General features: G+C 51.1%; 1 protein-coding gene across 1 annotated transcript; it reads left to right on the top strand.

Moving 5' to 3' along the window:
* On the top strand, positions 1-27,344 carry LOC120383517 (butyrophilin subfamily 1 member A1-like). The gene is made up of 7 exons (XM_039501685.1): positions 1-126; positions 3,583-3,699; positions 8,932-9,279; positions 9,791-10,072; positions 16,603-16,710; positions 19,478-19,542; positions 26,643-27,344. Exons 2-7 carry the CDS (start codon positions 3,594-3,596, stop codon positions 27,195-27,197), a joined length of 1,464 nt encoding a protein of 487 aa, XP_039357619.1. The 5' UTR covers positions 1-126; positions 3,583-3,593; the 3' UTR covers positions 27,198-27,344.
* Positions 27,345-27,602: the final 258 nt, after the last annotated feature.

Genomic DNA, 27,602 nt, shown 5'->3' with positions numbered 1-27,602 from the left:
AGCGCGTGTCAGGCCCGGGGGGGCTCGGCCCCCTCAATTCAGCTACAAATGTAACAAACATCAGGATGAATCTCTCAAAGCCTCTGGCGCCCTGACTCCCTGTGCGGAGCGGGTGCTGCAGCCTCGGTGAGTGACCGGGGGATTTATGGTGCAAACTCCCCCCGGGGAATGGCCGGGTTCTCCCCCCTCCCCTTGTTATTTCCAGAGTCAGTGAATCCCTCCCAGCCCCACCCCAGTCTGCAGGGCCATTGCCAGGGGCAGGGCAGGTGCTGTTACTACAGGTGCCTGCCGGGGCAGGGGGCGCTTCACCTCCCCCAGAGCTCTGTCACTGGGAGTCACTGGGGGAGGCCACGAGTCTGTGCCCTGGAGCCCTGGTCAGGCCCCTTCCTGGCCCCCGCTGGCCGCTCTGTGGGCAACACAGGCCCTGGCGGCTGTCCCAGTCTAGGGGAAGTTATAGGCACAGCCTGGTTTCTGGGAGGATTGTACAGCACTGCCAGGGCCGGCTCTAGACCCCAGCACGCCAAGCGCGCGCGTGGGATGGCATTTTGCTGGAAGGGCGGCAGGCGGCTCTGGCGGACCTTCTGCAGTCATGACTGTGGAGGGTCCGTTGGTCCCGCGGCTCGGGTGGACCTCCCACAGGCATGCCTGAGGATGCTCCACTGGAGCCGTGGGACCAGCGCACCCTCCGCAGGCACGTCTGCAAGAGGACACCAGGAGCCGCGGGACCGACGCCTGGCAGCGCGCCCCCTGCGGCATGCCACCCTGCTTGGGGTGGCCAAATTCTTAGAGCCACCCCTGAGCACTGCACAGCCTGGCAGGGGCCATGCTGCTGAGTGTGGCATGAGCTCTGAGTAAGACTCTTTATCTCTAAGGCCTGGTCTACACTGGGGGGGGTGGTTCGAACTAAGGTACGCAACTTCAGCTATGCGAATAGCGTAGCTGAAGTCGAATACCTTAGTTCGAAATACTTACCCGTCCTCACGCCACGGGATCGAAGTCCGCGGCTCCCCCATTGACTCCGCCACCACCATTCGCGGTGGTGGAGTTCCAGAATCGACGGGAGTGCGTTCGGAGTTCGATATATCGCGTCTAGATGAGACGCGATATATCGAACTCCGAGAAATCGATGGCTACCCGCCGATATGGCGGGTAGTCTGGACGTACCCTAAGGGTACATCTACCCTGCAGCTGGGAGGTGCGATTCCCACCACAGGCAGATAGACACGTGCTTCCGCTGCTCAAGCTAGTGCAATAAAAGTAGTGGTGTAGCTGGGGATAGCATAGGTGGGGGCTCGAACTAGCCACCCAAGTACATGCCTAAGGGGGTCCAGGCGGGTTTGTTCTCAGGCACATAACCCAAACTGCTGCCTCTGCGACCCCAGCTAGTGCTACATGCTAGTTGAGGTGTGTTAGCTCCAGCAGAGCTATCACATGTCTATCTACCCCCACGGGGAAGCTCGCTCCCAGCTGCAGTGTAGATGTACCCTGAGAGAGGTTTAAATGTTGCAGATCCCAGGGGGCACAGAGCTGAGGTGACCTGTTCAAAATTAATCCCTCACATTTGTACCAAGGCTGGAGGCAATGAGGGTCGGTCACTGGCATGGGAAATCACCAGGGCCGGGGACTGATCTGGGAGATCCTCAGAGAGCCTTCACCTGGGACAGGTGTGGTCAGGTGATGGCACCATTTTACCTGTGACAGAGGTAAAGTGGAAAAAGCTAATGTACTCAATGTTTTTTTTTTTTTGCCTCTGTTTTCACAAACAAGGTCAGCTCCCAGACTGCTGCACTGGGCAGCACAGTATGGGGCGAAGGTGACCAGCCCTCTGTGGGAAAAGAAGTGGTTTGGGGCTATTTAGAAAAACTGGACGAGCACAAGTCCATGGGGCTGGATGCGCTGCATCCAAGGGTGCTAAAGGAGTTGGCGGATGTGATTGCAAAGCCATTGGCCATTATCTTTGAAAACTCATGGTGATCGGGGGAGGTCCCAAATGACTGGAAAAAGGCTAATGTGGTGCCCATCTTTAAAAGAGGGAAGGAGGAGGATCTGGGGAACTACAGGCCAGTCAGCTTCATCTAAGTCCCTGGAAAAATCATGGAGCAGGTCCTCAAGGAATCAATTCTGAAGCACTTTGAGGAGAGGAAAGTGATCAGGAACAGTCAGCATGGATTCACCAAGGGCAAGTCATGCCTGACTAACCTAATTGCCTTCTATGAGGAGATAACTGGGTCTGTGGATGAGGGGAAAGCAGTGGACGTGTTATTCTTTGACTTTAGCAAAGCTTTTGATACAGTCTCCCACAGTATTCTTGCCAGCAAGTTAAAGAAGAATGGGCTGGATGAATGGACTGTAAAGTGGATAGAAAGCTGGCTAGATCATCAGGGTCAATGGGTAATGATCAATGGTTCCATGTCTAATTGGCAGCCGGTTTCAAGCGGAGTGCCCCAAGGATAGGTAACCCTAACCCTAAACTCTCAGCAAGTTTGCAGATGACACTAAACTGGGAGGAGTGGTAGATACACTGGAGGGTAGGGATAGGATACAGAGGGACCTAGACAAATTAGACAATTGGCCCAAAAGAAACCTGATGAGGTTCAACAAGGACAAGTGCAGAGTCCTGCACTTAGGATGGAAGAATCCCATTCACTGTTACAGACTAGGGACCGAATGGCTAGGAAACAGTTCTGCAGAAAAGGACCTAAGGGTTACGGTGGATGAGAAGCTGGATGTGAGTCAACAGTGCTCTTGTTGCCAAGAAGGCTAACAGCATTTTGTATAAGTAGGGGCATTGCCAGCAGATGGAGGGAGATGATCGTTCCCCTCTATTTGGCATTGGTGAGGCCTCATCTGGAGTACTGTTTCCAGTTTTGGGCCCCACACTACAAGACGGATGTGGACAAATTGGAAAGAGTCCAGCGGAGGGCAACAAAAATGATTAGGGGGCTGGAGCACATGACTTATGAGGAGAGACTGAGGGAATTAGGATTGTTTAGTCTGCAGAAGAGAAGAATGAGGGGGGATTTGATAGCTGCTTTCAACTACCTGAAGGGAGGTTCCAAAGAGGATGGATCTAGACTGTTCTCAGTGGTACCTGATGACAGAACAAGGAGTAATGGTCTCAAGTTGCAGTGGGGAAGGTTTAGGTTGGATATTAGGAAAAACTTTTTCACTAGGAGGGTGGTGAAGCACTGGAATGGGTTACCTAGGGAGGTGGTGGAATCTCCTTCCTTAGAGGTTTTTAAGGTCAGGCTTGACAAAGCTGTGGTTGGGATGATTAATTGGGAATTGGTCCTGCTTTGAGCAGGGAGTTGGACTAGATGACCTCCTGAGGTCCTTTTCAACCCTGATATTCTATGATTCTATGGTTCTATGAAGTGAGTGTGGTATGGACCGGCTGCTGCCACAGTGACATCTAACCCTGCTCAGAGCCAGGGCAGACGAGGACTGTGGGGGAAATCCCTTCCCTTCTGGTGTATGTTAGACAGCAGTGAGGCTTGTTATTTCCTCCCCACTGCCCCACGGCACTGTTCTGTCACTGCATCCCACTCACTCGCCGTCTGATTTATTTCTCCTGTTCCCCAGACCAAGCTTCGATGATGGGGAAGGTTCCCTCGTTCTCCCCCGGCTCCACAGTGAGCTCCGCTCTGCCCGGCTACGTCGCTCTCTTCCTCGCTCTACAGGTTCACAGGCTGGCGTCAGGTAGGAGCTCTGGCCTCCTCACTGGGTTTGCTGCTGTTACTATTGCTGGTCATCACTGTCACTGCCTTGTCTTGTAAAGCACGTCTGCTCAACCTGCCAACAACCAGCCCCATGGAGACCACAGGGCACAGCTGGGTCCCCAGGAACCATGTTTATTATCTATACGCAATCTTTTCAGGCCTAGCTACACACACGCTGCTGTTCTGACTGGCAGCTTCTAAGACAAAGGTTTTCTCCTGATGTCAGATTTGTGTCCATTTATTCTTTTGCATAGAGACTGTTCGGTTGCAGGAATCATAACATTCAAAAACCAGTAGGAGCACACTTCAGTCTCTCTGGTCACTCAAAGTGGCACTTCTACAACAAAAAAACTTCAAAAACAGACTCCAATGTGAAGCTGCAGAACTGGAATTAATTTGCAAACTAGATACCATCAGACCAGGCCTGAATAAAGACTGGGAGGGGTTGGGTCATTACAAAACCTAAACTTCATTTCCCCAATACTAATTTCTCCCTCCTGTTACTCACACCTTCTTGTCACCTGTCAGTAATGGGCCACTCTCTTACCACTTCAAAAGTTATTTTTTCTCCTTTGGTATCCTGCTGTTAATTGAATTGTCTCGTTAGACTGACCTCACACTTGGTAAAGCAGCCACCATCCTTTCATGTATTTATACCTGCTCCTGCATTTTTTACTTCATGCATCTGATGAAGTGGGTTCTAGCCCACGAAAGCTTATGCCCAAATAAACTTGTTAGTCTCTAAGGTGCCACAAGGATGACTCCTCCTTTTTTTGATGATACAGACTGACACAGCTACCACTGAAACCTGTCACTCGGTAGATAAGCTTTGTAATGATACCTTACAAGAGACCTTTTACATGCAGCATATTCCAGTTACATTACATTCATATTCATCAGCATACTGTCATAACATCATACAGAGTGCAACCTCACACAGCTACACACTGTGTACTCAACCTCAGATTCCAGGGCACATCTCTAAATTTTGTTGTTCATAATACAGTCCCTCATTAGGGAGCATCTCTAAGTTATAATCTTCTACAAACCTATCTCTAATTTTTTTTTTAGAGAGAAGATAAACTTTATATGTATATATATACACACACCTACTTAATAACACATGCATTAAATTCTCAATCCATCTAGTACATTTCCATAAACCCCATGTGTCAATTACCTAGAGAGGTGAGGTTAGCAGCACATCTCTCTGGAGTGAGTCTTTACCACTCACTTTCCTCAACTCCCCCTTCTCCGGGCAGGTTAGCAAGTCTCTGAGTTGTTCAGGACATTTAATCTCTGATCTTCTCAGTATCAGCCTTTCATTAGAGTCTGTGTTGTTCCCTGTCAGTTTCTCCTTTGTCTGTTGATGATAAAGGATCAGTCAGTTGGGAAATGCCAGAGTCCACGTCCACTGTCAATGTGTTGGAACTTTCTGGAATTAATTGTAGATCCCTTTGATTCGTCAAAATGTGTCCTCTTGATTTGTCTGAACTACAGTCTGTGGCAGGGGTTGGCAACCTTTCAGAAGTGGTGTGCCGAGTCTTCATTTATTCATTCTAATTTAAGGTGTCGCGTGCCAGTAATACATTTTAACCTTTTTAGAAGATCTCTTTCTATAAGTCTATAATATATAACTAAACTATTGTTGTATGTAAAGTAAGTAAGGTTTTAAAATGTTTAAGAAGCTTCATTTAAAATTAAATTAAAATGCAGAGCCTCCTGGACTGGTGGCCAGGACCGGGCAGTGTGAGTGCCACTGAAAATCAGCTCACGCTGCCTTCGGCACACGTGCCATAGGTTGTCTACCCCTGATCTATGGCAAATTGCCTAAAATCTGCAATGGAAAATTGAAGCCCATTATCGCTAAAGACTTCATCTGGAATTCCATGTCTGGAGAGGATTCCCGTCATGATGACTATCACTGACTTACTACTAGTACTGTGCAGTGTGCAAATTTCTGAATACAGAGAATAATCATAGTGACTATTAAATAATCCTTTGATTTCCAGGTAAATACGTCAGTGCTGGCCTTCTCAGAAGGCCTTGGTGGAACTGGATGAGGTCTCAGTGGCTCTGCTTGTTTGCATAGCTTGTATTTCAAGCATGAAAAGCAGTTTCCTACTACTTTAGTGATGATGTGATTGATCCATGGCCAATACAGCGCACTTCATGCTCGTGTTGTTTGCACTTAAGACCTTTTTGGCATGCAATGTTCCTCCAATTTATTCACTATTTTACTTAACTTCATGCTTTCACCTTCTTCAAACTTAAAGTTGTTATAAATAGCCAATGCTTCTGCCTCAACAACAGGCAAAAGATCGATAATTTCACTTTATTATTTTTCTCTTCTGCCCCTCTGGCTGCTAAATACAAGCCAAATCTCTGTCTGAATTTTTTCCAGTTTTCTGCAACATTGCCTGACAATTACAGGCTGAGTGGAGGTTGCGACACATCCATTTTTGGCTTTTTTCCCCATCTTAAGCTAGTCAAGCTACTATTGTGCTCACAAAATACATCCAAAAGCCTTTGTCCTTCTCTGTTTGCTGCTGCATGTGCTCCCCTTGCCTCTGCTTTCAGCTACAAACACAGGAGTTAACTTCAAAATTACTGTAGCCTCCTTCTCATTCAGCACCTCTGACCCCATGTAATGATCTTGGGGTTCATTAAACAACAAACCGGTTTATTAGAAAGGAATAAAACTTTTAATAAAACAAACCAGAGAGCTTCTGTAGTGAATTGCTGAACACGGCTACGCTCTGTTCTCAACCCCAGCTTCCAGGGCACATCTCTAAATTCCTGTATTTCACAGGGGCCAACTTTCAGCTTTCCCCGAGGGGTGCTCCACCCCCGCTCTGCCTTGAGGCCCTGCCCCTATGCCCCCTCTTCCCACCCCTGCTCTGCCCCCATCCCCGAGGCTCCGGGCCTCGCGCCTCCTCCTCCGGCCCACCACCGAACAGCGGATGGGCCGCAGGGAGGCGGTGCTGCGGGGGAGGAGCTGATCTGGGACCTTCTGAACAGCTGATTGGTGGGTGGCTGGTGGGTGATGATGAGCACCCACTATTTTTTCCAGGGGTGCTCCAGCACCAACGGAGTTTGCACCTATGGTGTCCATAATACTGTTCCTTATGAAGGAGAGTGTCAAAATTATAATTATACACATCTCTACCCACCCCATCTGCAGTCACTGTGTTAGGTGCAGCTGTATTAAATGGTGGAGACATTAGCTGGAGCAGCTTGGTAGAGCTGTGCTTGTGATATGAGGAGATCTGGGTCTGAGCCCCCACCCCCACCCCCACCCCCACCCCCCAGTGTGTGATGAAAGGAGAGAGGTGCAGGTGTCCCTTGAGGGATCCTGCATCCTTTATTTCAGCCCTGAGCTGTGTAGTTGTGTCAGTAGCAGGGCTCAGGGGTCTGCTTGCCACGGGGATTGTCGGTGTGTTTAATGCTGGGTAAGGGAACATATAGTGCTAGATGGAATCCTGGGAGTGAGGGTGAAGGGCTTGTAAAAGGGAGTGAAGGGTTTGTAAAGTAACAAACGTGGGGCTGTTTCTGGGCAGTCGCTCAACGTTGAGGGCAGAACAGGGTGGGTAGCTCCTGTACGGCACAGCTCACCTAAAACAAATGTTCCCTCAGCAAGGAGAAGGTGTTTGTGCTGCAGTTGTCATGTGCCCTGATCCATGAGTAACATGCTCTATCTGCACAGGCAGGGTGTGGGTCTGTGCGCCATGGGTGTATCAGGTCATCACTCAAACAGGGCAGAGTTAAGGTCACTTTGGCATGTACCTTAATTCCGCATTTGCTGGTTTTCAGAGGCCTGAGTTTTGCTGAACTGACCCCCACATCTCTGTTGATGGTTCTGAGATACCGCTGAGAACCTTAACTCTGCAATAGCAAAGATTTTATCAGTGACTTTCCTTCCTAGTTTCTTGAACAGAAAGCACTATTTGTAGCAGACAGTTGTAGTTCTCACTTAGGTTTGCAGTTGATACATGACTGTGGCTAGATAACAAAATCCTTAGCTTTTCTATAGTATTTTTCATCAATAGCGCTCAAGGAACTTTATTCATTATTCCCATTTTACAGATGGGGAAACTGAGGCACGGAGCAGTGAAGAGACTTGCCCAAGGTCATCCAGCAGGCCAGTGGCAGAGCCAGGAATAGTCCAAGTCCAGTGGTCTCTCTGCTAGGCCACACGGCTGCTGTGTTGTTCCTCAGCACTCCTTGCCCCACCTATTCCTTTTGTTATAGTGGAATGGGGATAAGGGTCAAGCTTTGAAGTATTTGCAGTGTGTAGTTGCTAACAGCACTGGTTAGAGAAATCTGAGACACAGTCTATGTCCCAGCATTGTGACAGCTGTGCTTACAGTGCTTGTAAGGGTGAGAGAAAACTGCTGAGTCTGTCTCCTCCTCCACCCCCTGCCGCACCATCCCTCACAACATGTAGCCCCCCCCGTCCCCTCCAATATTCCAGCTCTCCCTCCCCTTCCCACACCGTTAAGCCATTAGTTAGCACTGTAGAAGCCTTTAATACGTAAGATGTTTCTCCTTGCTGTCTCCAGATGGGGTAGACGTACCTGCGCTAGCTCTGATCAAGCTGTCCTGCTATAAATGGCAGAGTAGACACAGTGGCATGAGCAGCCTCCCTGAATATGTGCCAAGGGCCCTGGGCAGGATCATACCTGGGGAGTTAACCCATCCCCCCCGCTCACACCACCACGGCTACACTTTCTCACACCAGCTCACTCAGAGCTAGTGGGTGCATGTCTACCCCACTGGAAATTACAGCTCCAGCTCAAGGTGTAGACGTCCCCTCATTGTTACCAGCTCACAGAATTTTATCCCAAGTCTCATGATATTTGATGTGTTTCTTAAAGCCACAACTCCTGCAGGCCTGTGATTAGGTGAGACTCTCAGCTTTCATTTTGTTTTAAAGTAAGTTTCTGTCCCTTGTGGTTGCAGATAAATGCTTGGAAATGTGACCCAAGTCAACTTTAAAGGTTCAGAAATCAGAAGGCAGAGAACAACCCCAATTTTATTATTTAAAAAAAGTCTCTATTTTTAAGCCAATCCCTTAATTTTTTTCAGGAGGTTGACTCCTGATTTTTGAACACTTCAAAAGATGGGAATAAGCATCTGGCTTCACTTACATTTCTGTCTGTTTTGGTTCCTCTCCAATTTAATTTTCTTTTCCCCTTGATTCATTTCACAGAACAGTTCACAGTGAGGGGACCTGGCCACCCGATCACTGCCTCCCTAGGCGGGGAGGCCGTCCTGCCCTGCCACCTCTCCCCCAGGATGAGCGCTGAGAACATGGAGCTGAGGTGGTTCCGATTCAAGTTCTCTGCAGTTGTGCACCGGTATAAGGATGGGCAGGATCAGTACGGACAGCAGATGCCGGGATATCAGAGAAGGACAGAGCTGCTGAAAGACAATATCACCAGTGGGAGTGTTTCCCTGAGAATACGCAATGTCCAACTTTCTGACCATGGACAGTACACGTGTTTCTTTCAGTCCAATGTTTCGTATGAAGAAGCCTTACTGGAACTGCAAGTGGCAGGTCTGTAGCTTGTTTTACCTCACTAGCAGTGTAATAAATGGGGCAGGAGAGCTCATTGTGAGAGGACTCTGGATGCTTCTCATTCACACATTGATACCCAGAATCCCCTTTCAGATTCTAGTTACTGAGCAGAAGGGGCAGCAGTGCTGGTGATTCCCAATGAAGTGCCTGAGCTCTCAGCACTTCTCAGGAGCTGGGCACATATTTATTTATTTATTTATTTTATTAACTTGCCGTTTTCTCTGTTTGCTTCCTATTGGAATTGCCTTATTATTTTCCATAGAGGACACTCTCAGGATCTAATTTCCACAGGTAGAGAGAAGTATCAGGAAATTATAGAGGAGGGAAAAGATCTCCCGACCCTCTGAGAAACACTTGCCATGCATGTTGACATAGTTTCCGGTGACCCTGGGTTCTGTGCATGCAGAGGGAGAATTAATTCACTCTGCCTCCTCTTGTTCTCTTTGCTAAATGCATAGAATTAACACAGGTTTATTCCATTCGTCTCTAGTTTCAGGCTCTGACCCCCACATCTCTGTTGATGGCCACCAGGACGGAGGGATCTGGGTTGTGTGTCGATCGGCAGGCTGGCATCCAGAACCTGAGGCTCAGTGGAGAGATCACCATGGGCAGCTGTTATCATCTGCCTCTGAAAAAATATCTAAGGAGGCCAACGGCCTGTTTCACTGGCAGATTTCTATTGTTATAACAGAACATTCCAACCAGGACTTGTCCTGTTCTGTCAGGAACCCACTCCTCAACCAAGAGAAAATATCAACAGTTTCCATAGCAGGTGAGTGCCCATCTGCGCTGCGCCGGGGATAGAATGGATGTGGCAGATGTCAGTGGGGTGTTTTGTTTATATATTTTTTCTAGATACTCTCCTAGGAAGGCTTCATATAGTACATGCCAAAAAACTAAATCAGTGTAATAGAACCACCAGGGACCCAGGCCTTCAGTCCAGATCCAGGCAACACTCCCACTGGCTTAGCTGAGAGCTCTGTCTGAGTGAAGACCAAGGGACCGGACTGTCACTATTACATTTGTGACCCGAGGTACCTAGGGTTGCCCACACTGAAAATGCTAAGGTCAGGGTAGGCTGTAAAAAGAGCAGATTCCCCCAAAGAGCCACATTACCAGATCAATCAGGGCCGCCCAGAGGCGGGGGCAAGTGGGACAATTTGCCCCAGGCCCAGCAGGGGCCCCCACGAGAGTTTTCTGGGGCCCCCGGAGCGAACTCTAGCAGGGCCCAGCCCGGGCCCCCGGAGCTTCTTCGCTCCCGGTCTTCGCTGGCGGGGGGGTCCTTCCTCTCCGGAACAGAAGGACACCCCCCCGCCACCAAATTACCGCCGAAGCGGGACCCGCCGCCGGAGTGCAGCCAGGTCTTCGGCGGTAATTTGGCAGGGGGGGTCTTTCTGTTCCGGGACCCGCTGCCAAAGTCCTCCGAAGACCCACTGTGGGGCTACACTTCGGCGGCGGGTCCCCTCCGTGGGTCTTTGGGGCACTTTGGCGGCAGGTCCTGGAACAGAAGGACCCCCCACCACCGCCGAATTACCGCAGAAGACCCACGATGGGGGCTGCACTTCGGCGGTGGGTCCCGCATCGAAGACCCACGGTGGGGGCTGCACTTTGGCGGCGGGTCCCCGCCGTGGGTCTTTGAGGCACTTTGGCGGCGGGTCCTGGAACGGAAGGACCCCCCGCCCCGCCGAATTACCGCCGAAGTGGGGGCCCCCTGCTGCCCAAGACCCCGGGCACCTGGAATCCTCTGGGCAGCCCTGAGATCAATACAAGTTTGGATCTTACCCAAAATACCACGCTGCCAGCCAATCCTTTTGTAACTAAAACTAAAGCTTTGTCATAAAAGAAAGGAAAAGAACAAGGAGGGTTATTAAATTATCAAAGCAATCAGATACATACATATGACTTCAGAGTCCATATATCAGGGTCTTAGCAGAATTGGTGATTTTGCTGGCTTGTAAAGTCCCTCTGGACCACCCCAAAGCTTAGGTGGATCTATCAGTCCTTTGTTCAAAGCTTCAGTTTGTAGGGAAGTTGCTCCAGAGGTAGGAAGCAGGATTATTGAAGACAAAAGGGAGATGATGCAGCTGCTTTTTGAATTTTTAGCCATGTGGCTTGTACTTCCTGTGTCCCAAACACAAGCTCACAGCACATGGGCATAGAAAAGCTTTTGGAGTCCCCTGTCCACAGGCATGTCCCTACATGTCCTGCTAACTCATAGGTGTAGCCCCTGGCTTCTCTCAATGGGTTCATTGTACAGCTGATTGGCATCAGCACTCTCTGGCATGTTTGATGGCCCATCAGGGACAACTTGTCTGGGGGTGTCACCCAGATACACAGAACAAGTTTGAGATATCAATATGTCATATATATATTTATAACTCATGATACAAAGATGATACATACATATAAATAAGCTTATCGTATTCAGCAAATCATAACTTTCCCACTGATACCTTACATGGTGTATCTTGTAAGAGCCATTGCAATATTGGTATCAACAATACTATAAATGGTCACCCACATTCTGAAGAGTGTCACAATATTAAATTTCATAAAAGTGAGGGAATTCAGAGTGAGAATCTGCATGGCCCCATTGACCCTGATCTCCCCTGAGCATGTACTTTCTGATGGTGTGTTACACAATGGGCCCAGTTCTTCATACACAAATCAATGGGCGATCTGGACACAGAATCGTCAGACCCAAACTCATCAGATATGAAATATTACATAGGTGTATCCTAAGTTATAGAGCGGGAAGTGCAGGGATCCTTTATATTATTCACCACCAGCACTGCTGGTTGTTATGATATTTTAGTGAGTCTCCTGATATTGGCTGTATCAGTTAAAGCCCTAGCCATTAGAATTGAGTGTTTATATCAGAATCTCAGCTTTACTTAAAAAAACATTTCTAATCCTCTTGCTTGCAGAGACAAGCTTGAAAACGTGGCCCCTGCAGGCTCTCAAACCAGAAGGCAAATAGAAAGGAACATTTATTATTTTCTAAAATCTCATGATTTGGGGGTTGGAGTCATGACTTTTGACACTTAGGAAGGCAATGCTGCCTATCAAATATTATTGTTAATATAGAATTAATGTTTTAGTCAATGCTGAACAGTAACAGCACCCACCATACCATCAGGGGTATTTGAACAACGGAGCTGAGACATCTTAAAAACCAAAATCCTTTAATGCAGCCAGTGTCCTCCCAAAGCAGCATATGGCTCTCTTACAATGGGCTACTGATTAGGCCAACGCAGACCAATTTTACCTTCACTTTCCATTCCCCCAGCCTCTCAAACCACCCACCTGCACCCAGCCAGTGGGGGAGGGGAAGCTCATTGTAGTATTTAGGATTCTGTTTATCTCAAGAGCTAAGGTCTGCGCTGTCATATCTGATTTAGTCTGAATTTCCTGACTCGTATTTTGTGTCCGTTAATCTCAGAGAACACCCTGTATGGACACATCCTTTTGGGGCTTTTACGCGTACAGTAGAACCTCAGAGTTATGAATACAGTAACTCCTCACTTAAAGTCATCCTGGTTAATGTTATTTCGCTGTTATATTGCTGATCAGTTAGGGAACATGCTCATTTAAAGTTGTGCAATGCTCCCTTATAACATTGTTTAGCAGCCGCCTGCTTTGTCCACTGCTTACAGGAAGAGCAGCCCGTTGCAGCTAGCTGGTGGGGGCTTGGAACCAGGGTGGACCGGCAGCTCCCCATCAGCTCCCTGTTTCCCTAAGTTCCTTGTGGGCAGCTGCCCCGCAGGCTACCAATTGCCGGCATTCAGCTGTCCCTCCCCACACTGCCATGTGCTGCTCCTGCCCTCTGCCTTGGAACTGCTCTCTGAGCTTGCTGTGCAGGAGGGAGAAGGGGGGACTAATGTCAGGGTGTCCCCCTGCTCCTGCACCCCGCTTACTCCTCCTCCATATAGAGCAGGGAGGGGACACAGACAGAGAGAGACAGAGAGAGCCTGGGGCAGCAGCTGCTGTCTCAAGTTCCTGATCAACTTAAAAAGACAATGCACTTAAAGGGGCAATGTGCATCTCTCTCTCTCCCCCACACACAGGGTGTGTGTCTCTGTCTCTGTCTGCCATGCTGTCTCCCCTTTTTGCTGCCTTATAGAGTGTGAGGCTGCATTAACAACAATGTGTTAACCCTTGAGGGCTCAACCAAAAGCTCGTTCATCATTTAGCAGTAAGAGATTCCCTGGGAAATATCCCACCCTCTTCCACCCTAACTTCACCACCTCAAGCAAAGTTCACAATCATCATTGCTGTGTACAGTATTAAATTGTTTGTTTAAAATGTATACTGCATGTATATGTAATTAGTGTGTGCGTGCGTGTGTGTGTGTGTGTGTATATATGTGTGTGTGTGTGTGTATATATGTGTATGTATATATATATATATATATATATATATATATATATATATATACATACACACATATATACACACACACACGCACGCACACACTAATTACATATACATGCAGTATACATTTTAAACAAACAATTTAATACTGTACACAGCAATGATGTTTTTTGTCTAGTGAAAAAAATTCCCCTGGAACCTAATCCCCTCCCCATTTACATTAATTCTTATGGGGAAATTGGATTCACTTAACATAATTTCGCTTAAAGTTGCATTTTTCAGGAACATAACTACGTTAAGCAAGGAGTTACTGTACCTGGGGAATGGAGGTTGTTCGTAACTCTGAAATGTTTGTGTTGTGAACAAAGCATTATGGTGGTTCTTTCAAACTTCTGCAACTGAACACTGACTTACTACAGCTTTGAAACTTTACTATGCAGAAGAAAAATGCTGGTTTCCCTTTGTTTTTAGCAGTTCACGTATAACACAGCGCTGACTGTATTTGCTTTTTTATTTTTTGGTCTTTGCTGCCGCCTGATTGTGAACTTCCAGTTCCACATGAAGTGTGTGGTTGACTGCTCAGTTCATAACTGGTGTTTTGTAACTGAGGTTCTACTGTATCTAAAAGAAGTGCTGTCATTCAACCGCAGCTACTGGACTTGAAGCAGGAATTAATTCAGGGCAGGTCTCTGGCCTGTGTTGTGCAGGAGGACAGACTAGATCAGGGGTTCTCAAATTGCACTGCACCGTGACCCCCTTCTGACAACAAAAAGTACTACTTGACCCCCCCACCCACCCACCCCCGAAGCTGAAGCCCGAGTTCAGTATCAGATGCAGGGAGGCACCTATCTCTGCTTGTGATCCAAGAACGGGAATGGGTTGCTCCCCTTTTTGCTGTGCCACCTGATGTACTGGGCTTCCAATGAGCCTGCTTGTTCCAGCAGCTTGGGCTCTCTCACCCTGTCCTGATATGCCAGGCCCTCAAGCCTCCTTTAGCACACACAGGTAGGGACACACCCAGCTCCACTGCAGAAAGACACAGACACTGAAATCAGGTCTGCATGGAAGGACTCAGCTATGGAATTGCCCAGCACTCGAGTGTACACACCACCCTCAGAGTGTAGACCCAAAATTGTATTGTCTTGCACTGCACAGAGAACTGCAACGTAAACTTATTGAAATTCTCCCCCTCCCTGAATGTGGAGAAAGATATGCACAACCTTTAGCCCCCCCCCCCACCCTCAGTGGGGCTCTGGGATGGAATTCTCCTTTGTTCTTGTGCTGTACTGAGGACTGTGTTGGAATTACAGTTGCTATTTTCAGGCTAGAGGGCTCTGTAGCAAAGCGTGGGAGCAGAATCAGGGCTTGTCTACAGGAACAGTTAGTTTGTGGCAAGCTGGGGTGTAAATATGCCTCGCACTAGCCTGGCACGCACTAACTGTGTGGACCCTGCTACATACACTAACAATTCCATTTTGTGCTTTGATCTACCCCACTTTGAAATGGGAACAGATCAAAGTGCACCAGGGAACTTTTAGTGCAGTGCAGAAAGGTGCACGCAGACAGTGTGCAGTAGGCCAGTGCATGGTGGATTTACATCCCAGCCTGCCGTGCACTAACTGCCTATAGATGAGACACCGTAAGGCAAGGTGGGTGAGTTGTGCCCGTGGCCTTAGGGAGGCGCCTCCCGCTCTGTTCTGGGGTTCTTGTGTATTCAGATTCTGGATTCTAAGAAATAAAGTCATGATACACTGCAGCCTTCCAGCGGGAGTATTTATGTTTGTAACTAACTTTGTGTGCGCGCTGTGATTATCACAGTTCTCAGGGGGGTGAGGGAGGGAATTCTCCTTTGTTCTCAGTGAGAGTTGTGGGTGCTGAGAATTTATGAAAATCTGGGTAATAAAGTCAGTTTTCCTGACTAGCACAAGAGAGCCCTGAATATGGTCTGAGCGGTGCTACTTAGATTACATCTGAAAATGCCAGCAAACTTAATTTTTAGAAAAAAAAGGTTGCGATTTTATGTATTATTATCTACCAAATAACTTGGTTACTATCGAATGAATATTTCATCACTATGATAGTAAGAACATTGTATTTGTAAAGCACTATTCATCTGAGGTCTCCTGGTGCTGCACTGCTGGTTAGTCTATGCTATGCCCAGTATTACCTGATTATGTTCACAGCACGCACATGGAGAATTAAATACTCTTCCTGAAAGGCTGCAATGTCACACTGCTTTATTTCTAAGAATCCAGAACTCTAACAGGCAACAGCCAAATACAGAGAGAGACAAAGCAGGCTGCTCCCTAAGGCAGAGAGATTGAACCAAACCTGCTCTGCTCAGAGGACCCAGATGCATGCCCCCTACAGTTTTCAATACACTTCACTAATCACTTAACAAGGACCCTCTAGACAGCCATTGCTCCAAGGCCCAGGAAAGAGGACACTGGAGGAATTTTTACTCTGAATCTCCAGGCTCGAGTTTGTTTTTATTAAAATCCTGCATTAACATATTTTGGGCCAGATGCTTTCATGTGGCTGAACCCCAGTGAGCACAGGGGTGTCAGGAGGCTCCTCACAACTCTCTGATTCTGAGGTCCAGTCTGCACTGGCTGCAGCCTTGGGATCACTTAGAGCAGCCTAGGGAATGCCTGAACTTACGCCAGTGGGGGATGGTGTAGCATAATGGAGCTGCCCCCTACCTCCTCCCCACCCTCAACACACACCCTCCCATTAATTAACCATGTTCAGTAACCAGGCTAAAGCTTGAACTTTTATTGACTTGATAATAAAGTACAAAGTAGCCACATCTCCCTGTGTATTTCCCTGTGAGGCTCTTTTAACTAGTCACAGCATCACCACTGTCACAGGGTCCTGCCTCCATTCTGTGCGTGTTTGCTCCCAAGTCAATGGCACTTTCTCTTGCAGAGCTGTTTTTCCCAAGGGTCAATCCCTGGATGGTGGCTCTATGGGTGATCCTGGCTGTTCTCCTTCCCCTGGCCGGTTACTGCTTCTGGAGGCAACACAGAGCGAAAGGTGAAGTAACAAGAGGAGGGAACTTGGTGAGATAGATAGATGTATGTATGTATAAACAAAAGTAAAGATACAGGGATTAAGGGGCTTTGATTCTGTGTTTGGAGGAGTTTCAGGCAATGGAAGCTGGGCTGAGGGTGAAGAGGAAGCTGAATAAATTATGATCATGTTTGAACCAAGAAGCGTCAAGTGGTTTCACCCCTTCAGATCTCACTCAAGGAATCCCAATTGAATGTGATTCTGAACTGTTCCCTGGGGATCAGCCTGGCTCAGTTTGAAACACCTTGTGAGGCTCAGGTTGCTGGGCTTGGAGTGCCGACGTACGTAACTTGGCTCCTTACAGGAAAACCAGAATGCAAAGCCGGGCAGGGGAACTTATGGCCCAATTCTGCCCTTCAGTCTGTGCATGAACCCCCCACCTCCCATCTCCCCATGCAGGTGAGTAGGAGCTGTGGATGGGCAGAGTAGTGGCTGTGCAAATGGAAAGGTTAGCAGTTACCTTATCTACACTAAGGGTATGTCTACACTGCCCACGTTACAGCACGGCCATGGCAGCACTGTGGCATGGGCAGTGTAGTCACAGTTTATTGCCGGGGAAGAGCTCTCACAGCGAATAAAAAACCCACCCCAAACGAGCAGTGCTAGCTGTCTATAATGGCACTTTTCAGCACTAAAACTTTTGTCACTTGGGGGGTATTTTTTAACACCTCTGAATGACTGAAGTTTTGGTGCTGACAGTGGCAGTGTAGACAAAGCCTAAGATTTGTTCAGCCTGAGATGCTGCTACAGCGACAGGGCAGTGAACCCTCTATTGTAGTATAAGTCCTCAGCTGTAGGTTTTTTTCCTTTAGTCCCAAAAGGCAGAAATTGTCCTTCAGTGATTTATGTGTTTATAGGGCGCTGGGGTTTTCAACGCTGCCTAAGGCCTCTGAATGCCCGATTTTTGTTTAAAGTAATGGACACCGAATATGCAAACCCCCAAGGGAGCTGTGAAAGTCTCACCTGGAGGGTTTTCTTACCTGAAATGCTGTGAACTGTATGTAGAAATGTACCAGTGTTGGAAGGATTGGGAAGGGGAAATGTCTGGTACAATGATTTCCCAGTGGGGACGGAAGCAGGTTAATTGCAAGAAGCAGAGGAGCTGTGCTGCTTACTTGTGCTTTCTACTTGTGAAAGTTGGAACTGGATGTTGCATCTTTAGAACTGTCACCTACACACTCTGTCAGCACCAGGTGTGAACTGGTTTAGTTTGTGACCTGTTACTTAAGGGGTGGGGGGAGGGGGAAAATAACAGAAATGTGGAAATGGCAGAGTTGTTTAATGACTTGTTTCACCAAGAAGGTTGGTGGTGACTGGATGTCTAATGTAGTGAATGCCGGGGGAAATGAGGTAGGGTCAGAAGAGGCTAAAATAGGGGAAAAACAAGTTAAAAATTACTTGGACAAATTAGATGTCTTCAAGTCACCAGGACCTGATGAAATGCGTCCTAGAATACTCAAGGAGCTGACTGTGGAGATATCTGAGCCATTAGCGATTATCTTTGAAAAGTCATGGAAGACAGGAGAGATTCCAGAAGACTGGAAAAGGGCAAATATAGTGTCAATCTATGGGTATGTCTACACTGGGAAGTTTCTGCGCAAGCAGTTATACCACTTTTATTAAAGCGCTGGAATTAAACCGCTGTTGCGTGTCCACACTGTGCTCCTTGTGATGGTGAAACGCATCCACATTAGCAGCTCTTGCAACGACAAAGAGAGCAGTGCATTGTGGTAGCTATCCCACTGTGCAACTGGCCGCAGGGTGCTTTGGGAAGGGTTTGCAATGCCTCATGGGGCAGGCACAGCATCACATGATGCAGGTTTCCCAATCCCATTGTTCTGTGGGCATCCTACTACAGTTTTCTCCACAGCCACAAGGGCTAGAAATGTACTTTTTCTCTAAGAAGGAAGGCTGAAATCATCACATCTCCACTAGACTCCAGGAGCTGGGGCTTTAAGGAAAACAATAATTATCAGGAGACTCATGACAAAATCATGAGAGTTCGCAGCACTGATTAGGTGACAGGGATTAACTCATTTTGAGTGGTGTATAGAATTTGTCTGTGTGCCCAGAGAGAATTCTGGTGGGCTCCTTTCCAAACACGAAACCATCAGAACAATTAACTGTCACTGTCTTGTTCCCTGGGCCTTTCAGAGAATTCTCCGCACCAGCTGCACTGGTGAGCTGTGACTAGGATGCTGTAATAACACAAACACACTCAGGATTTGCACGGCTGGTCTGAGACACTGCTCATACTGGGCACAAGATGCTTTCGCTCAGGCTGTGCTCAGCAGTGACTGGCAGACATGACGCTACCTCCATTTCCAGCAGTGTTGGTACCCCGGGGATGAGCTCCCAGTGGAAAGAGATGATCTTAGAGGTGATGCCTGTAGCAGCCCATCCATACACCCCTCCCTGGCCCATGCTGACCTGAGAACCCAGCTAAAGAAAGGCCTCTCCATCCCATTCGTAGCTGGGGTATCTCCCAATTAACTTGGCCTTAAAGGGAGCTGTTCTCTTGTAACGTTAGGACCAGGAGGCAGGCACCATCCACAAGATTAGAAGTTGGCCTGGGATGGAAGTGCAGGGACCTCCACAGACAGACCCATCTGTGTCTCTCCCTTTGTTCCTCTATTTTATAACTACAGCAGATCTGCATTAAACAACAATAGAAACTTTACCATTAACAAGATGGAATGAAATCTCACCTCTCCCCCTTTTCTCCCTCTAGAGAAGCTGCGATCTGAACTGGAGAGCAAGAAAGGTCAGTGTCTGGGGCCAGTTACATTAACTGATGTAAGAGTCATTCCTATAAATATGACAGGGGAATCTCACCTCTCCAACTTTTCTCCCCATAGAGATGCTGCGATCTGAACTGGAGAGCGAGAAAGGTCAGTGTCTGGGACCAGTGGGGTGGGTTAAAGGTTATGTGAGAATGTTTCCCAAAAATGTGGCGCATAAGTAAACTAGAGATTGCCAGGCAGGGGAGACATTTGGAATGAAGCCAAAGGGAGGCTGGGACTCCATGTAAAGATGGTCACAGTTGGGGATTCCCTCCTCACCCCTGGGGATCCGGCTATATGGAGGGTCTGTAGGACATGATGGCTTAGGCTGTGGAGCTACATGGGCTGCAGCGCCTGCAGCGGGGACATGGCAGAGCAATGGGGAGCGGTGACGGGTGGGAAATCAGCAGAGCCCCTCCAGCTGGCGTGGTGGGGGAAGGTATTTGCACAGAGACAATTCCAGTGGGGAGGGAGGGGAGAGGGAGAGAAAATGTGTTTGCTGGAGAAATTGCAAAACACCCGTGGGATGGAACAATTACAAATAGCGTGCTGGTGTTTAAAGGGGTGATGGGGAATGTGGGACCCAAGCAGTGAGCTCAGGGCTGCTCGCGCTGACACAGACAGGCTCTGAAGTGGCCATTTTGCAGATGACACTAAACTGGGAGGAGTGGTAGATACGCTGGAGGGTAGGGGTAGGATACAGAGAGACCTAGACAAATTAGAGGATTGGGCCAAAAGAAATCTGATGAGGTTCAACAAGGACAAGTGCAGAGTCCTGCACTTAGGATGGGAGAATCCCATTCACTGTTACAGACTAGGGACCGAATGACTAGGCAGCAGTTCTGCAGAAAAGGACCTAGGGGTTACGGTGGATGAGAAGCTGGATATAAGTCAACAGTGTGCCCTTGTTGCCAAGAAGGCTAACGGCATTTTGGGCTGTATAAGTAGGGGCATTGCCAGCAGATCGAGGGACGTGATCATTACCCTCTATTCAACGTTGGTGAGGCCTCATCTGGAGTACTGTGTCCAGTTTTGGGGCCCACACTACAAGAAGGATGTGTCAAAATTGGAAAGAGTCCAGCGGAGGGCAACGAAAAGGATTAGGCAGCTGGAGCACATGACTTATGAGGAGATACTGAGGGAACTGGGATTATTTAGTCTGCAGAAGAGAAGAATGAGGGGGGATTTGATAGCTGCTTTCAACTACCTGAAAGGGGGTTCCAAAGAGGATGGCTCTAGACTATTCTCAGTGGTACCAGATGACAGAACAAGGAGTAATGGTCTCAAGTTGCAGTGGGGGAGGTTTAGGTTGGATATTAGGAAAAACTTTTTCACTCAGAGAGTGGTGAAGCACTGGAATGGGTTACCTAGGGAGGTGGTGGAATCTCCTTCCTTAGAGGTTTTTAAGGTCAGGCTTGACAAAGCCCTGGCTGGGATGGTTTAGTGGGGGATTGGTCCTGCTTTGAGCGCACATTGCAACTCCCCTTAACAGCAGCCTCACCAGCCACTTCCGCAGGGAGGCCAAGGCCTGAATGGGCTACAGCGACAATTCCTCCCCAGGGAGAGGCTCCAGCAGGTGTCAGGGCTGAGCCATGTTGGCAGGACAGTGGGGGGCTCACACAGCTGCTGTGACGTCCTAGTAACCTCGATACACAGAGCTCCAGCAGCTGGGGTGTAAACCCCACTCGTACCCCCAGCACTGAACTTACTGCCACTACCCCAAACCTCCTGGGGTGAGAGCGAGTGAGTGAGGGGCACTGGAAGAGGGGGGCAGGGGGCCATGGCCTTGTCACTTTTACCAGTGGGAGGGCTATGCCCTCCCACTTTTTACCAGCTGCAAGGGTGTGTGAGGATGGGGGAGGGGGCCGAGAGGAGAGACCAGGGGGTCAGGGTGTGGGGAAGAGGTGGTGTGAAGGCAGGGGCTCAGGAAGAAGGGGCAGTGTGAGAGCGAGAATTCAGGGGTGCCGGGACAGGAGCTCAGGGAGAAGGGCTGGCACGAGTGGGTGACCCCTCTACTTTGAGGGAGCTTCCATCACTCCTGGGCAGAGCACCATCCCGGATCCTGATCCACAGGCGCATCTGTGTATTTGCCGGGTGCGCAGAGCTCTCTGTGTGGAGACAGTTTCACGCTCACCCAGGAACCTGTGCTGGGAGGCCCCACTGCCCAGGAGGCTGAGGGCTCTCACTCCCCTGCCCTGGGGGTGAAGGGAGGGGCCCTGGGGCTGCTGTTCCCCATCCCAGGAAGGGGGTGAAGGGGATGTGGACACAGACAATGTCCCCTCTTGCACTGTGAGGGACAGACCCAGCTCCACCCTGGGCTTCAGAGCCTGAGCTCCAGCCAGAACCTGAAAATCTGTGCGGCTATTTTTAATTCCAAAGAGGGAGCCTCGTAAGCCTGAATCTGTCCACCCTGTTCCAAGACTCGCTGCTGCAGGCTGTGTAGAAGGACCCAAAGTGTCTCCAGAGTCTGGGTGTGAAAGTTCCCAGCGTGTCTGTCCCAGGGCTGGTTAATGAGAGCGAGGGGAGTGGCTGGCACCAGTGATGAGCTGCTAAAATCTTAACAACCGGTTCTCTATTTAAGGGATGTGCCAGAGCATTTATTTTTTGTACCAATAGTGTTACCATACGTCCGTATTTTCCTGGGAGGAATTTTTAAATTTTAAAAATTCTGCCCAGACAGTGATTTAAGAAGCAAAAAGCCTGACATGTCCAGGAAAATACAGATGTATGTTAACCCTACCTAAAGTTCTTTTTTAAAAAGATGGGCCTGAACTAGAAATGAGCTCCTTTTCACATGTGTGGGTCCCCACCACTCCCTTGGGGTGTGCTAGGGTGACCAGATGTCCCTATTTTATAGGGACAGTCTCAATTTTTGGGTCTTTTTCTTATATAGGCTCCTATTACCCCTCACCCTCTGTCCCGATTTTTCACACTTGCTGTCTGGTCACCCTAGGGTGGGCACATGTGTGGGTCCCAGCTGCTCCCTGCCCCCCTCATTGAAGCAGGTGTACAGGGTTACTGCCCTGGGAACTGCAGGGCACCAGTGGACATGGGGCTGGCTGCAGGCAGGGGCGTGGGGCAGGGCTAGCTGGAGGCAGGGAGTGTGACACGGGCTGGCTGCAACAGGGGCTGGCTGTGGGTAGGTGATGCAGACAGGGGCTAGCAGGGGGTGGCTGTGGGTGGCTGTGGGCGGCTGCAGGCAGAGGGAGGCTGTGGGCAGAGGGTGGCTGCGGGCAGCTGTGGGCAGAGAGTGGCTGTGGCAGCGGGTGGCTGCGGGTGGCTGTGGCAGGGGCTGTGGCAGGGGCTGGCTGTGGGCAGAGGGTGGCTGTGGCAGGGGCTGTGGGCAGAGAGTGTCTGTGGCAGGGGCTGTGGCAGGGGTGGCTGTGGGCAGGGGTGGCTGTGGCGGGGGCTGTGGGCAGAGGGTGGCTGCAGGCAGCTGTGGGCAGAGAGTGGCTGTGGCAGGGGGTGGTTGTGGGTGGCTGTGGCAGGGGGTGTGGCTGGGGTTGCCTGTGGGTGGCTGTGGCAGGGGCTGTGGGCAGAGAGTGTCTGTGGCAGGGGCTGTGGCAGGGGGTGGCTGTGGGCAGGGGGTGGCTGTGGGCAGGGGGGGGCTGTGGCGGGGGGGCTGTGGGCAGAGGGTGGCTGCAGGCAGCTGTGGGCAGAGAGTGGCTGTGGCAGGGGGTGGTTGCGGGTGGCTGTGGCAGGGGCTGTGGCAGGGGGTGCCTGTGGGTGGCTGTGGCAGGGGCTGTGGGCAGAGAGTGGCTGTGGCAGGGGGTGGGTGTGGCAAGGGGTGGCTGCGGGTGGTTGTGCCAGGGGCTTTGGGCAGGAGATGCAGGTACTCATGCGGGGACCGGCTGGGAGCAGCCCCCCGGGGACTCACCAGGCAGCAGTAGGAGCCCCACGGCCAGAGGTCCGAGGAGCAGCAGCAGCAACAGGGCCAGGAGGCAGCTCACATGGCTCCCGCAGCGCAGCACCCCCCGGCGGCCGGGAGGAGAAATTACACCCTTCCCAGCCAGAGCCCATCAAAGCTTCCCTCGCAAAGCGAGTTAACAAGCGGTTCTAAAACCGCTTCTAAATTTAACAACGGGTTTGTGCGAACCGGCTCCAGCTCACCCCTGGCTGGCACAGTTGTTAGATGGAGACACCTGAGCTCCTGGGGCTCTGAGACGGTCTCTGTGACTGTTATCCGCTCTGGGAGATGCCCAGGTGCAGCTGCAGAGGGTCTGTGCCGCTAGCAGCTTCCATGGGACAAATGGCTCTGGGCAGAGAGTTCAGGCTGGAGCCGAGTCTCCATTTTCAGCCTGATTTGTGGGGGTGAGATCAGGGGCCCAGGGGGCATTTGTCTGCAAAGGGCAAATTAAACAGCAGCTCTGGAGTGTTTCACAGTTGCTGTCCTGAGCCTGGCCTGCCTGTAACTGCGTTTCTGGGGATGTTGCAGTCTCTCCTTGCAGGTCACTGGGATTGGGGCTCCTAAGTTGCTCAGACAGGTTTGCAGTGGAGCTGGGTGAAATGTTTTGGACAAATAGTTTATTTGCTGCAAAATTATATTTCGGGTCAACAGAAACTATTCGCGACTCCATGTCGGGTTTGCTGACTGGTTTCAATGAACAGAAAAAGGTGCTGCCGCTTCCCTTGTAGACTTTAGCCCAGTGGTTGGGCCCTCAGCTGGGAGCCCCATGTTCAATCCCCCTGTGTGATGCCATGAGAGCTCGACCCGCTGGGCTCCAGGTGTCTGATGACGTCCCCCTGTGTCTGAACACTGCCATGGGCCCTGGGCCAGAGCCTGGGAGTGAGAATGACTCTGCAGCCCAGTGTGTTGGGCCCCCACCTGGGAGCCCAGAGTCCAGCTCCCCTGCTCCAGTGACCCTGTAATTATTGATCCATAACCCCAGTGATGGGAGGGGTTACGGCCCCTGGCACAGCAGTGTCTCAGCCATGTCTGCCGGGGTTTCCTTGCACTGATGTAGCTGTACTGGTGCAAACCCCTAGTGCAGACGCGCTGTGCAGGTGTGAACTGGGACTGGTCCCCAGTGCAGCTTCTCCCAGATGGAGGGGGCAGTAAGTGGGGAAATGCCCCCTCCCCACTGCCCTGGCCTCATTAGCAACAGCCCATTAGTGCGCATTTATAACCCCCCCGAATCTTCCATTGTAGTGCCCCCCAAGTGAGCCCAATCCAGGCAACTGCCCCTGTGGGGGTGGGGCTAGGCCGTGCGAGGTGAGGGACTGGCTGTGGGGTTTTCCTGGCTGGATGGTGGGGCCTGTGGGGCCTGCCAGCTTGGAGAGTCCCAGTTGCTCCCCCTGGGGCAGGGCTGCACCCCCAGTGTGTGTGGGGACAGCACCAACCTGCTCTGAGCGAGAAACCAACCACACGTTGCCCGAAAGCAACAGAGATTACCTGGGGCCTGCCTCTCCCTCCTCACTTTCTGGCTTCTGCCCCTCCCTTACCCTTCCCTCACCCCTGTGAGGGACCCTGGACCCTGCGTCTATTCTGACCCCTCACCAACATCCCTCCCGCTCTTCTTACTCCCTTTCTGCTCCTCTGGGCCCCTGCCCCTCTACTCCCACTTTGCCTCCCTGTCACATGCCCCTGCCCTCCACCCATCTCTGCCCCACTGGAACAGCCCATCCCTTCTCCCCCTGCCCTCCTGGCATCTGCCCCTCTCCCCCAAACATCCTCTGCACCCTGGAGCCTACCCATCACTTCACACCCCCGCTATGTCCTGGCATCCACCTCTCCCCTTTCCCTCCTCTGTGCCATGTCTCCCACCCCTCCCCTCCCCCTCCTCTGCTGTCCTGACTTTCGCCCTTCTTACTCCCCTCAGCCCTCCTGACACCTGCCCCTCTCCCCACCCTCTCTGACCCTGGCACCTGCCCCTTCCCTCACCCCAGTGCCCACCCCTCCTCTAGCCCCACTCTGACCCCTGGCACCTGCCTCTCCCCAATCCCCTCTGCTAACACCTCCCTCTGCCCACCTGCTCTGCCTCTCACCCCTCTCTGCCCCCTAGTGCTTCTCCCTCCCTCCACTGCCCTCCGTGTGCCTGCCCTTCTGCTCAACCCCCTCAATCCCCTGGCACCTGCCCTTCCCCTCCCCCCCGCACCCTTCTGCTGCCTGCCCCTTCCCTCCTCCTGCCCCTCAACACCTGACCCTCCCCTTGTCCCCTTCCTTCCTGGTGCCCAGCCCCTCCCCACCCGCAGCCCCACGGGCCCGGCGCTCCGCGCGCCCCGCTGCCCCCAACGCCCCTGCCACCCTCACCGTAATTCTCACCCCAGCCCCTCCCCTTCCCCCCTGGCTCCGTGACACCTGCACCCCTCACCACCCCTCCAGTCCCCTGGTGCCAGCTCCTCCTCTGCCCCAAGTCCCAGCTCTACCCTGGCCCCATCTGCCTCCCTGGTGCCTGCTGTTTCCTTTGCCTCCTCTGCCTGCCTGGTGCAAGTCCCTGCCCTCGCCCCCCTGGTCTCAGCCCTTCCCCTCACCTCAGCACTGCCCCACCCCTCCCCTCCCCTCTCCTAACCTCTGGGTCCCACCCTCCCTTCATCCCCTCTCTGCCCCCCTGGTGCCCACATCTCCCTGCACACGCCTCTGCCCCCCTAGGGCCTGCCCTTTTCCACACCCCTCTCTCTGCCCCCCTTCTGCTCACCTGCTCCCTCACCCCCCATTCTGCCCCTTTGGCACCAATGCCTGTTCATTCGCTCCCCCCCCCCATGGCTCCACCTCCCCACTCCTCATCATCTCACCCCCTGGCAGCTCACCCTGCCCTTGATTTCCCCTGCCCCATTGGAGTTCCCCATTCCCTCACCCCCTCTGCCCCTGGTGCCTGCCCCACCCCTATGTCCCTCCCTCCACTCCCTCTGCTCCTGTCACCTCCCCCGCCCCTTTCCTCTCCCAGCATCAGTCTATCACCTCCTCTCCCCACCTCCTCCAACACCTTCCACCCCCTCCCCCGCTTCTCCTGCTCTTTCCCCTCATTGTCCCCTCCCCTGACTCCCCCCAGGCAAAAACCCGCCCACCCCCTCACCACTGCCAATGATTAAGGGGGACGCAGGTTAATTTCCCTTTGATCCCAGTGACCAGCCCCTGCCCCCGGCTCTGACTCTGTGACTCTCTCCCCAGTGGATGTGACTCTGGATCCAGACACGGCAAATCCCTGGCTCGTCCTGTCTGAGGATCGGAAATGTGTGAGATATGGAGACAAACGCCAGGATCTGCCCGACAACCCTGAGAGATTTGATCCTTGTATCTGTGTCCTGGGCGCTGAGGGGTTCACGGGCGGGAAGCGTTACTGGGAGGTGGAGGTGGGAGACAAGACGAGATGGTACCTTGGGGTTTGTAGGGAATCTGTGAGCAGGAAGGGGCAGGTCACACTCACACCTGGGAATGGATACTGGGCCATGGGGCTGTGCGATGGGGGATACGAGGCCCTCACCTCCCCCTGGACCCCCCTCCCTGTGAGCGTCAGGCCCAGCCGGGTGGGGATTTTCCTGGACTATGAGGCGGGCGAGGTCTCGTTTTACAATGTGACTGACAGGTCCCATCTCTTCACTTTCACCGACATCTTCTCCGGGACGCTCCGCCCTTATTTCCGTCCTGGTCACAATGCTGGGGGTACAAACGCGGCTCCCCTGATCATCTGCCCGGTTCCAGCTCAGGCCGGAGGGAATCTCTGTCCCTGACAGTGACCCCGCGGCACAGACTGGCCCCTCCCAGCCCTGCTGCTCTTCCCGTCCCTGTGGTGGGGGCCAGTTACTGCAGCAACTGGACTTTCTGAGGTGACCGGACGCTGCCAGTTTCCCTTTTCAGCTGGAGGTTCCAGTCGAAAACCGGACACTTGGGAACTCCCAGCCCCCACCTTCCCCTTCCCCTGCCCCAGGGGTAGCAGATGGTGGGGGATGGGGTCATTCACTCCTGTCAGAATTTTCTACCCCTGTGAAATCTCAATGTAAATATGAAAGAAAAAGATTATTTTAATTTAGAAAATATTATTGTAACAAGGTGTAAATACAAGAATATTTTAATTTACATTTCAACAGTATGTGATATTTTTGTTCTCATGTGAGCTTTAGAGTACAAAGAAAATA

This window comes from Mauremys reevesii, linkage group 15, assembly GCF_016161935.1.
Source record: "Mauremys reevesii isolate NIE-2019 linkage group 15, ASM1616193v1, whole genome shotgun sequence".
Taxonomy (NCBI): domain Eukaryota; kingdom Metazoa; phylum Chordata; order Testudines; family Geoemydidae; genus Mauremys; species Mauremys reevesii.
The sequence above is the reverse complement of the archived record's forward strand: the minus strand, read 5'-3'. Positions and strand labels throughout refer to the sequence as shown.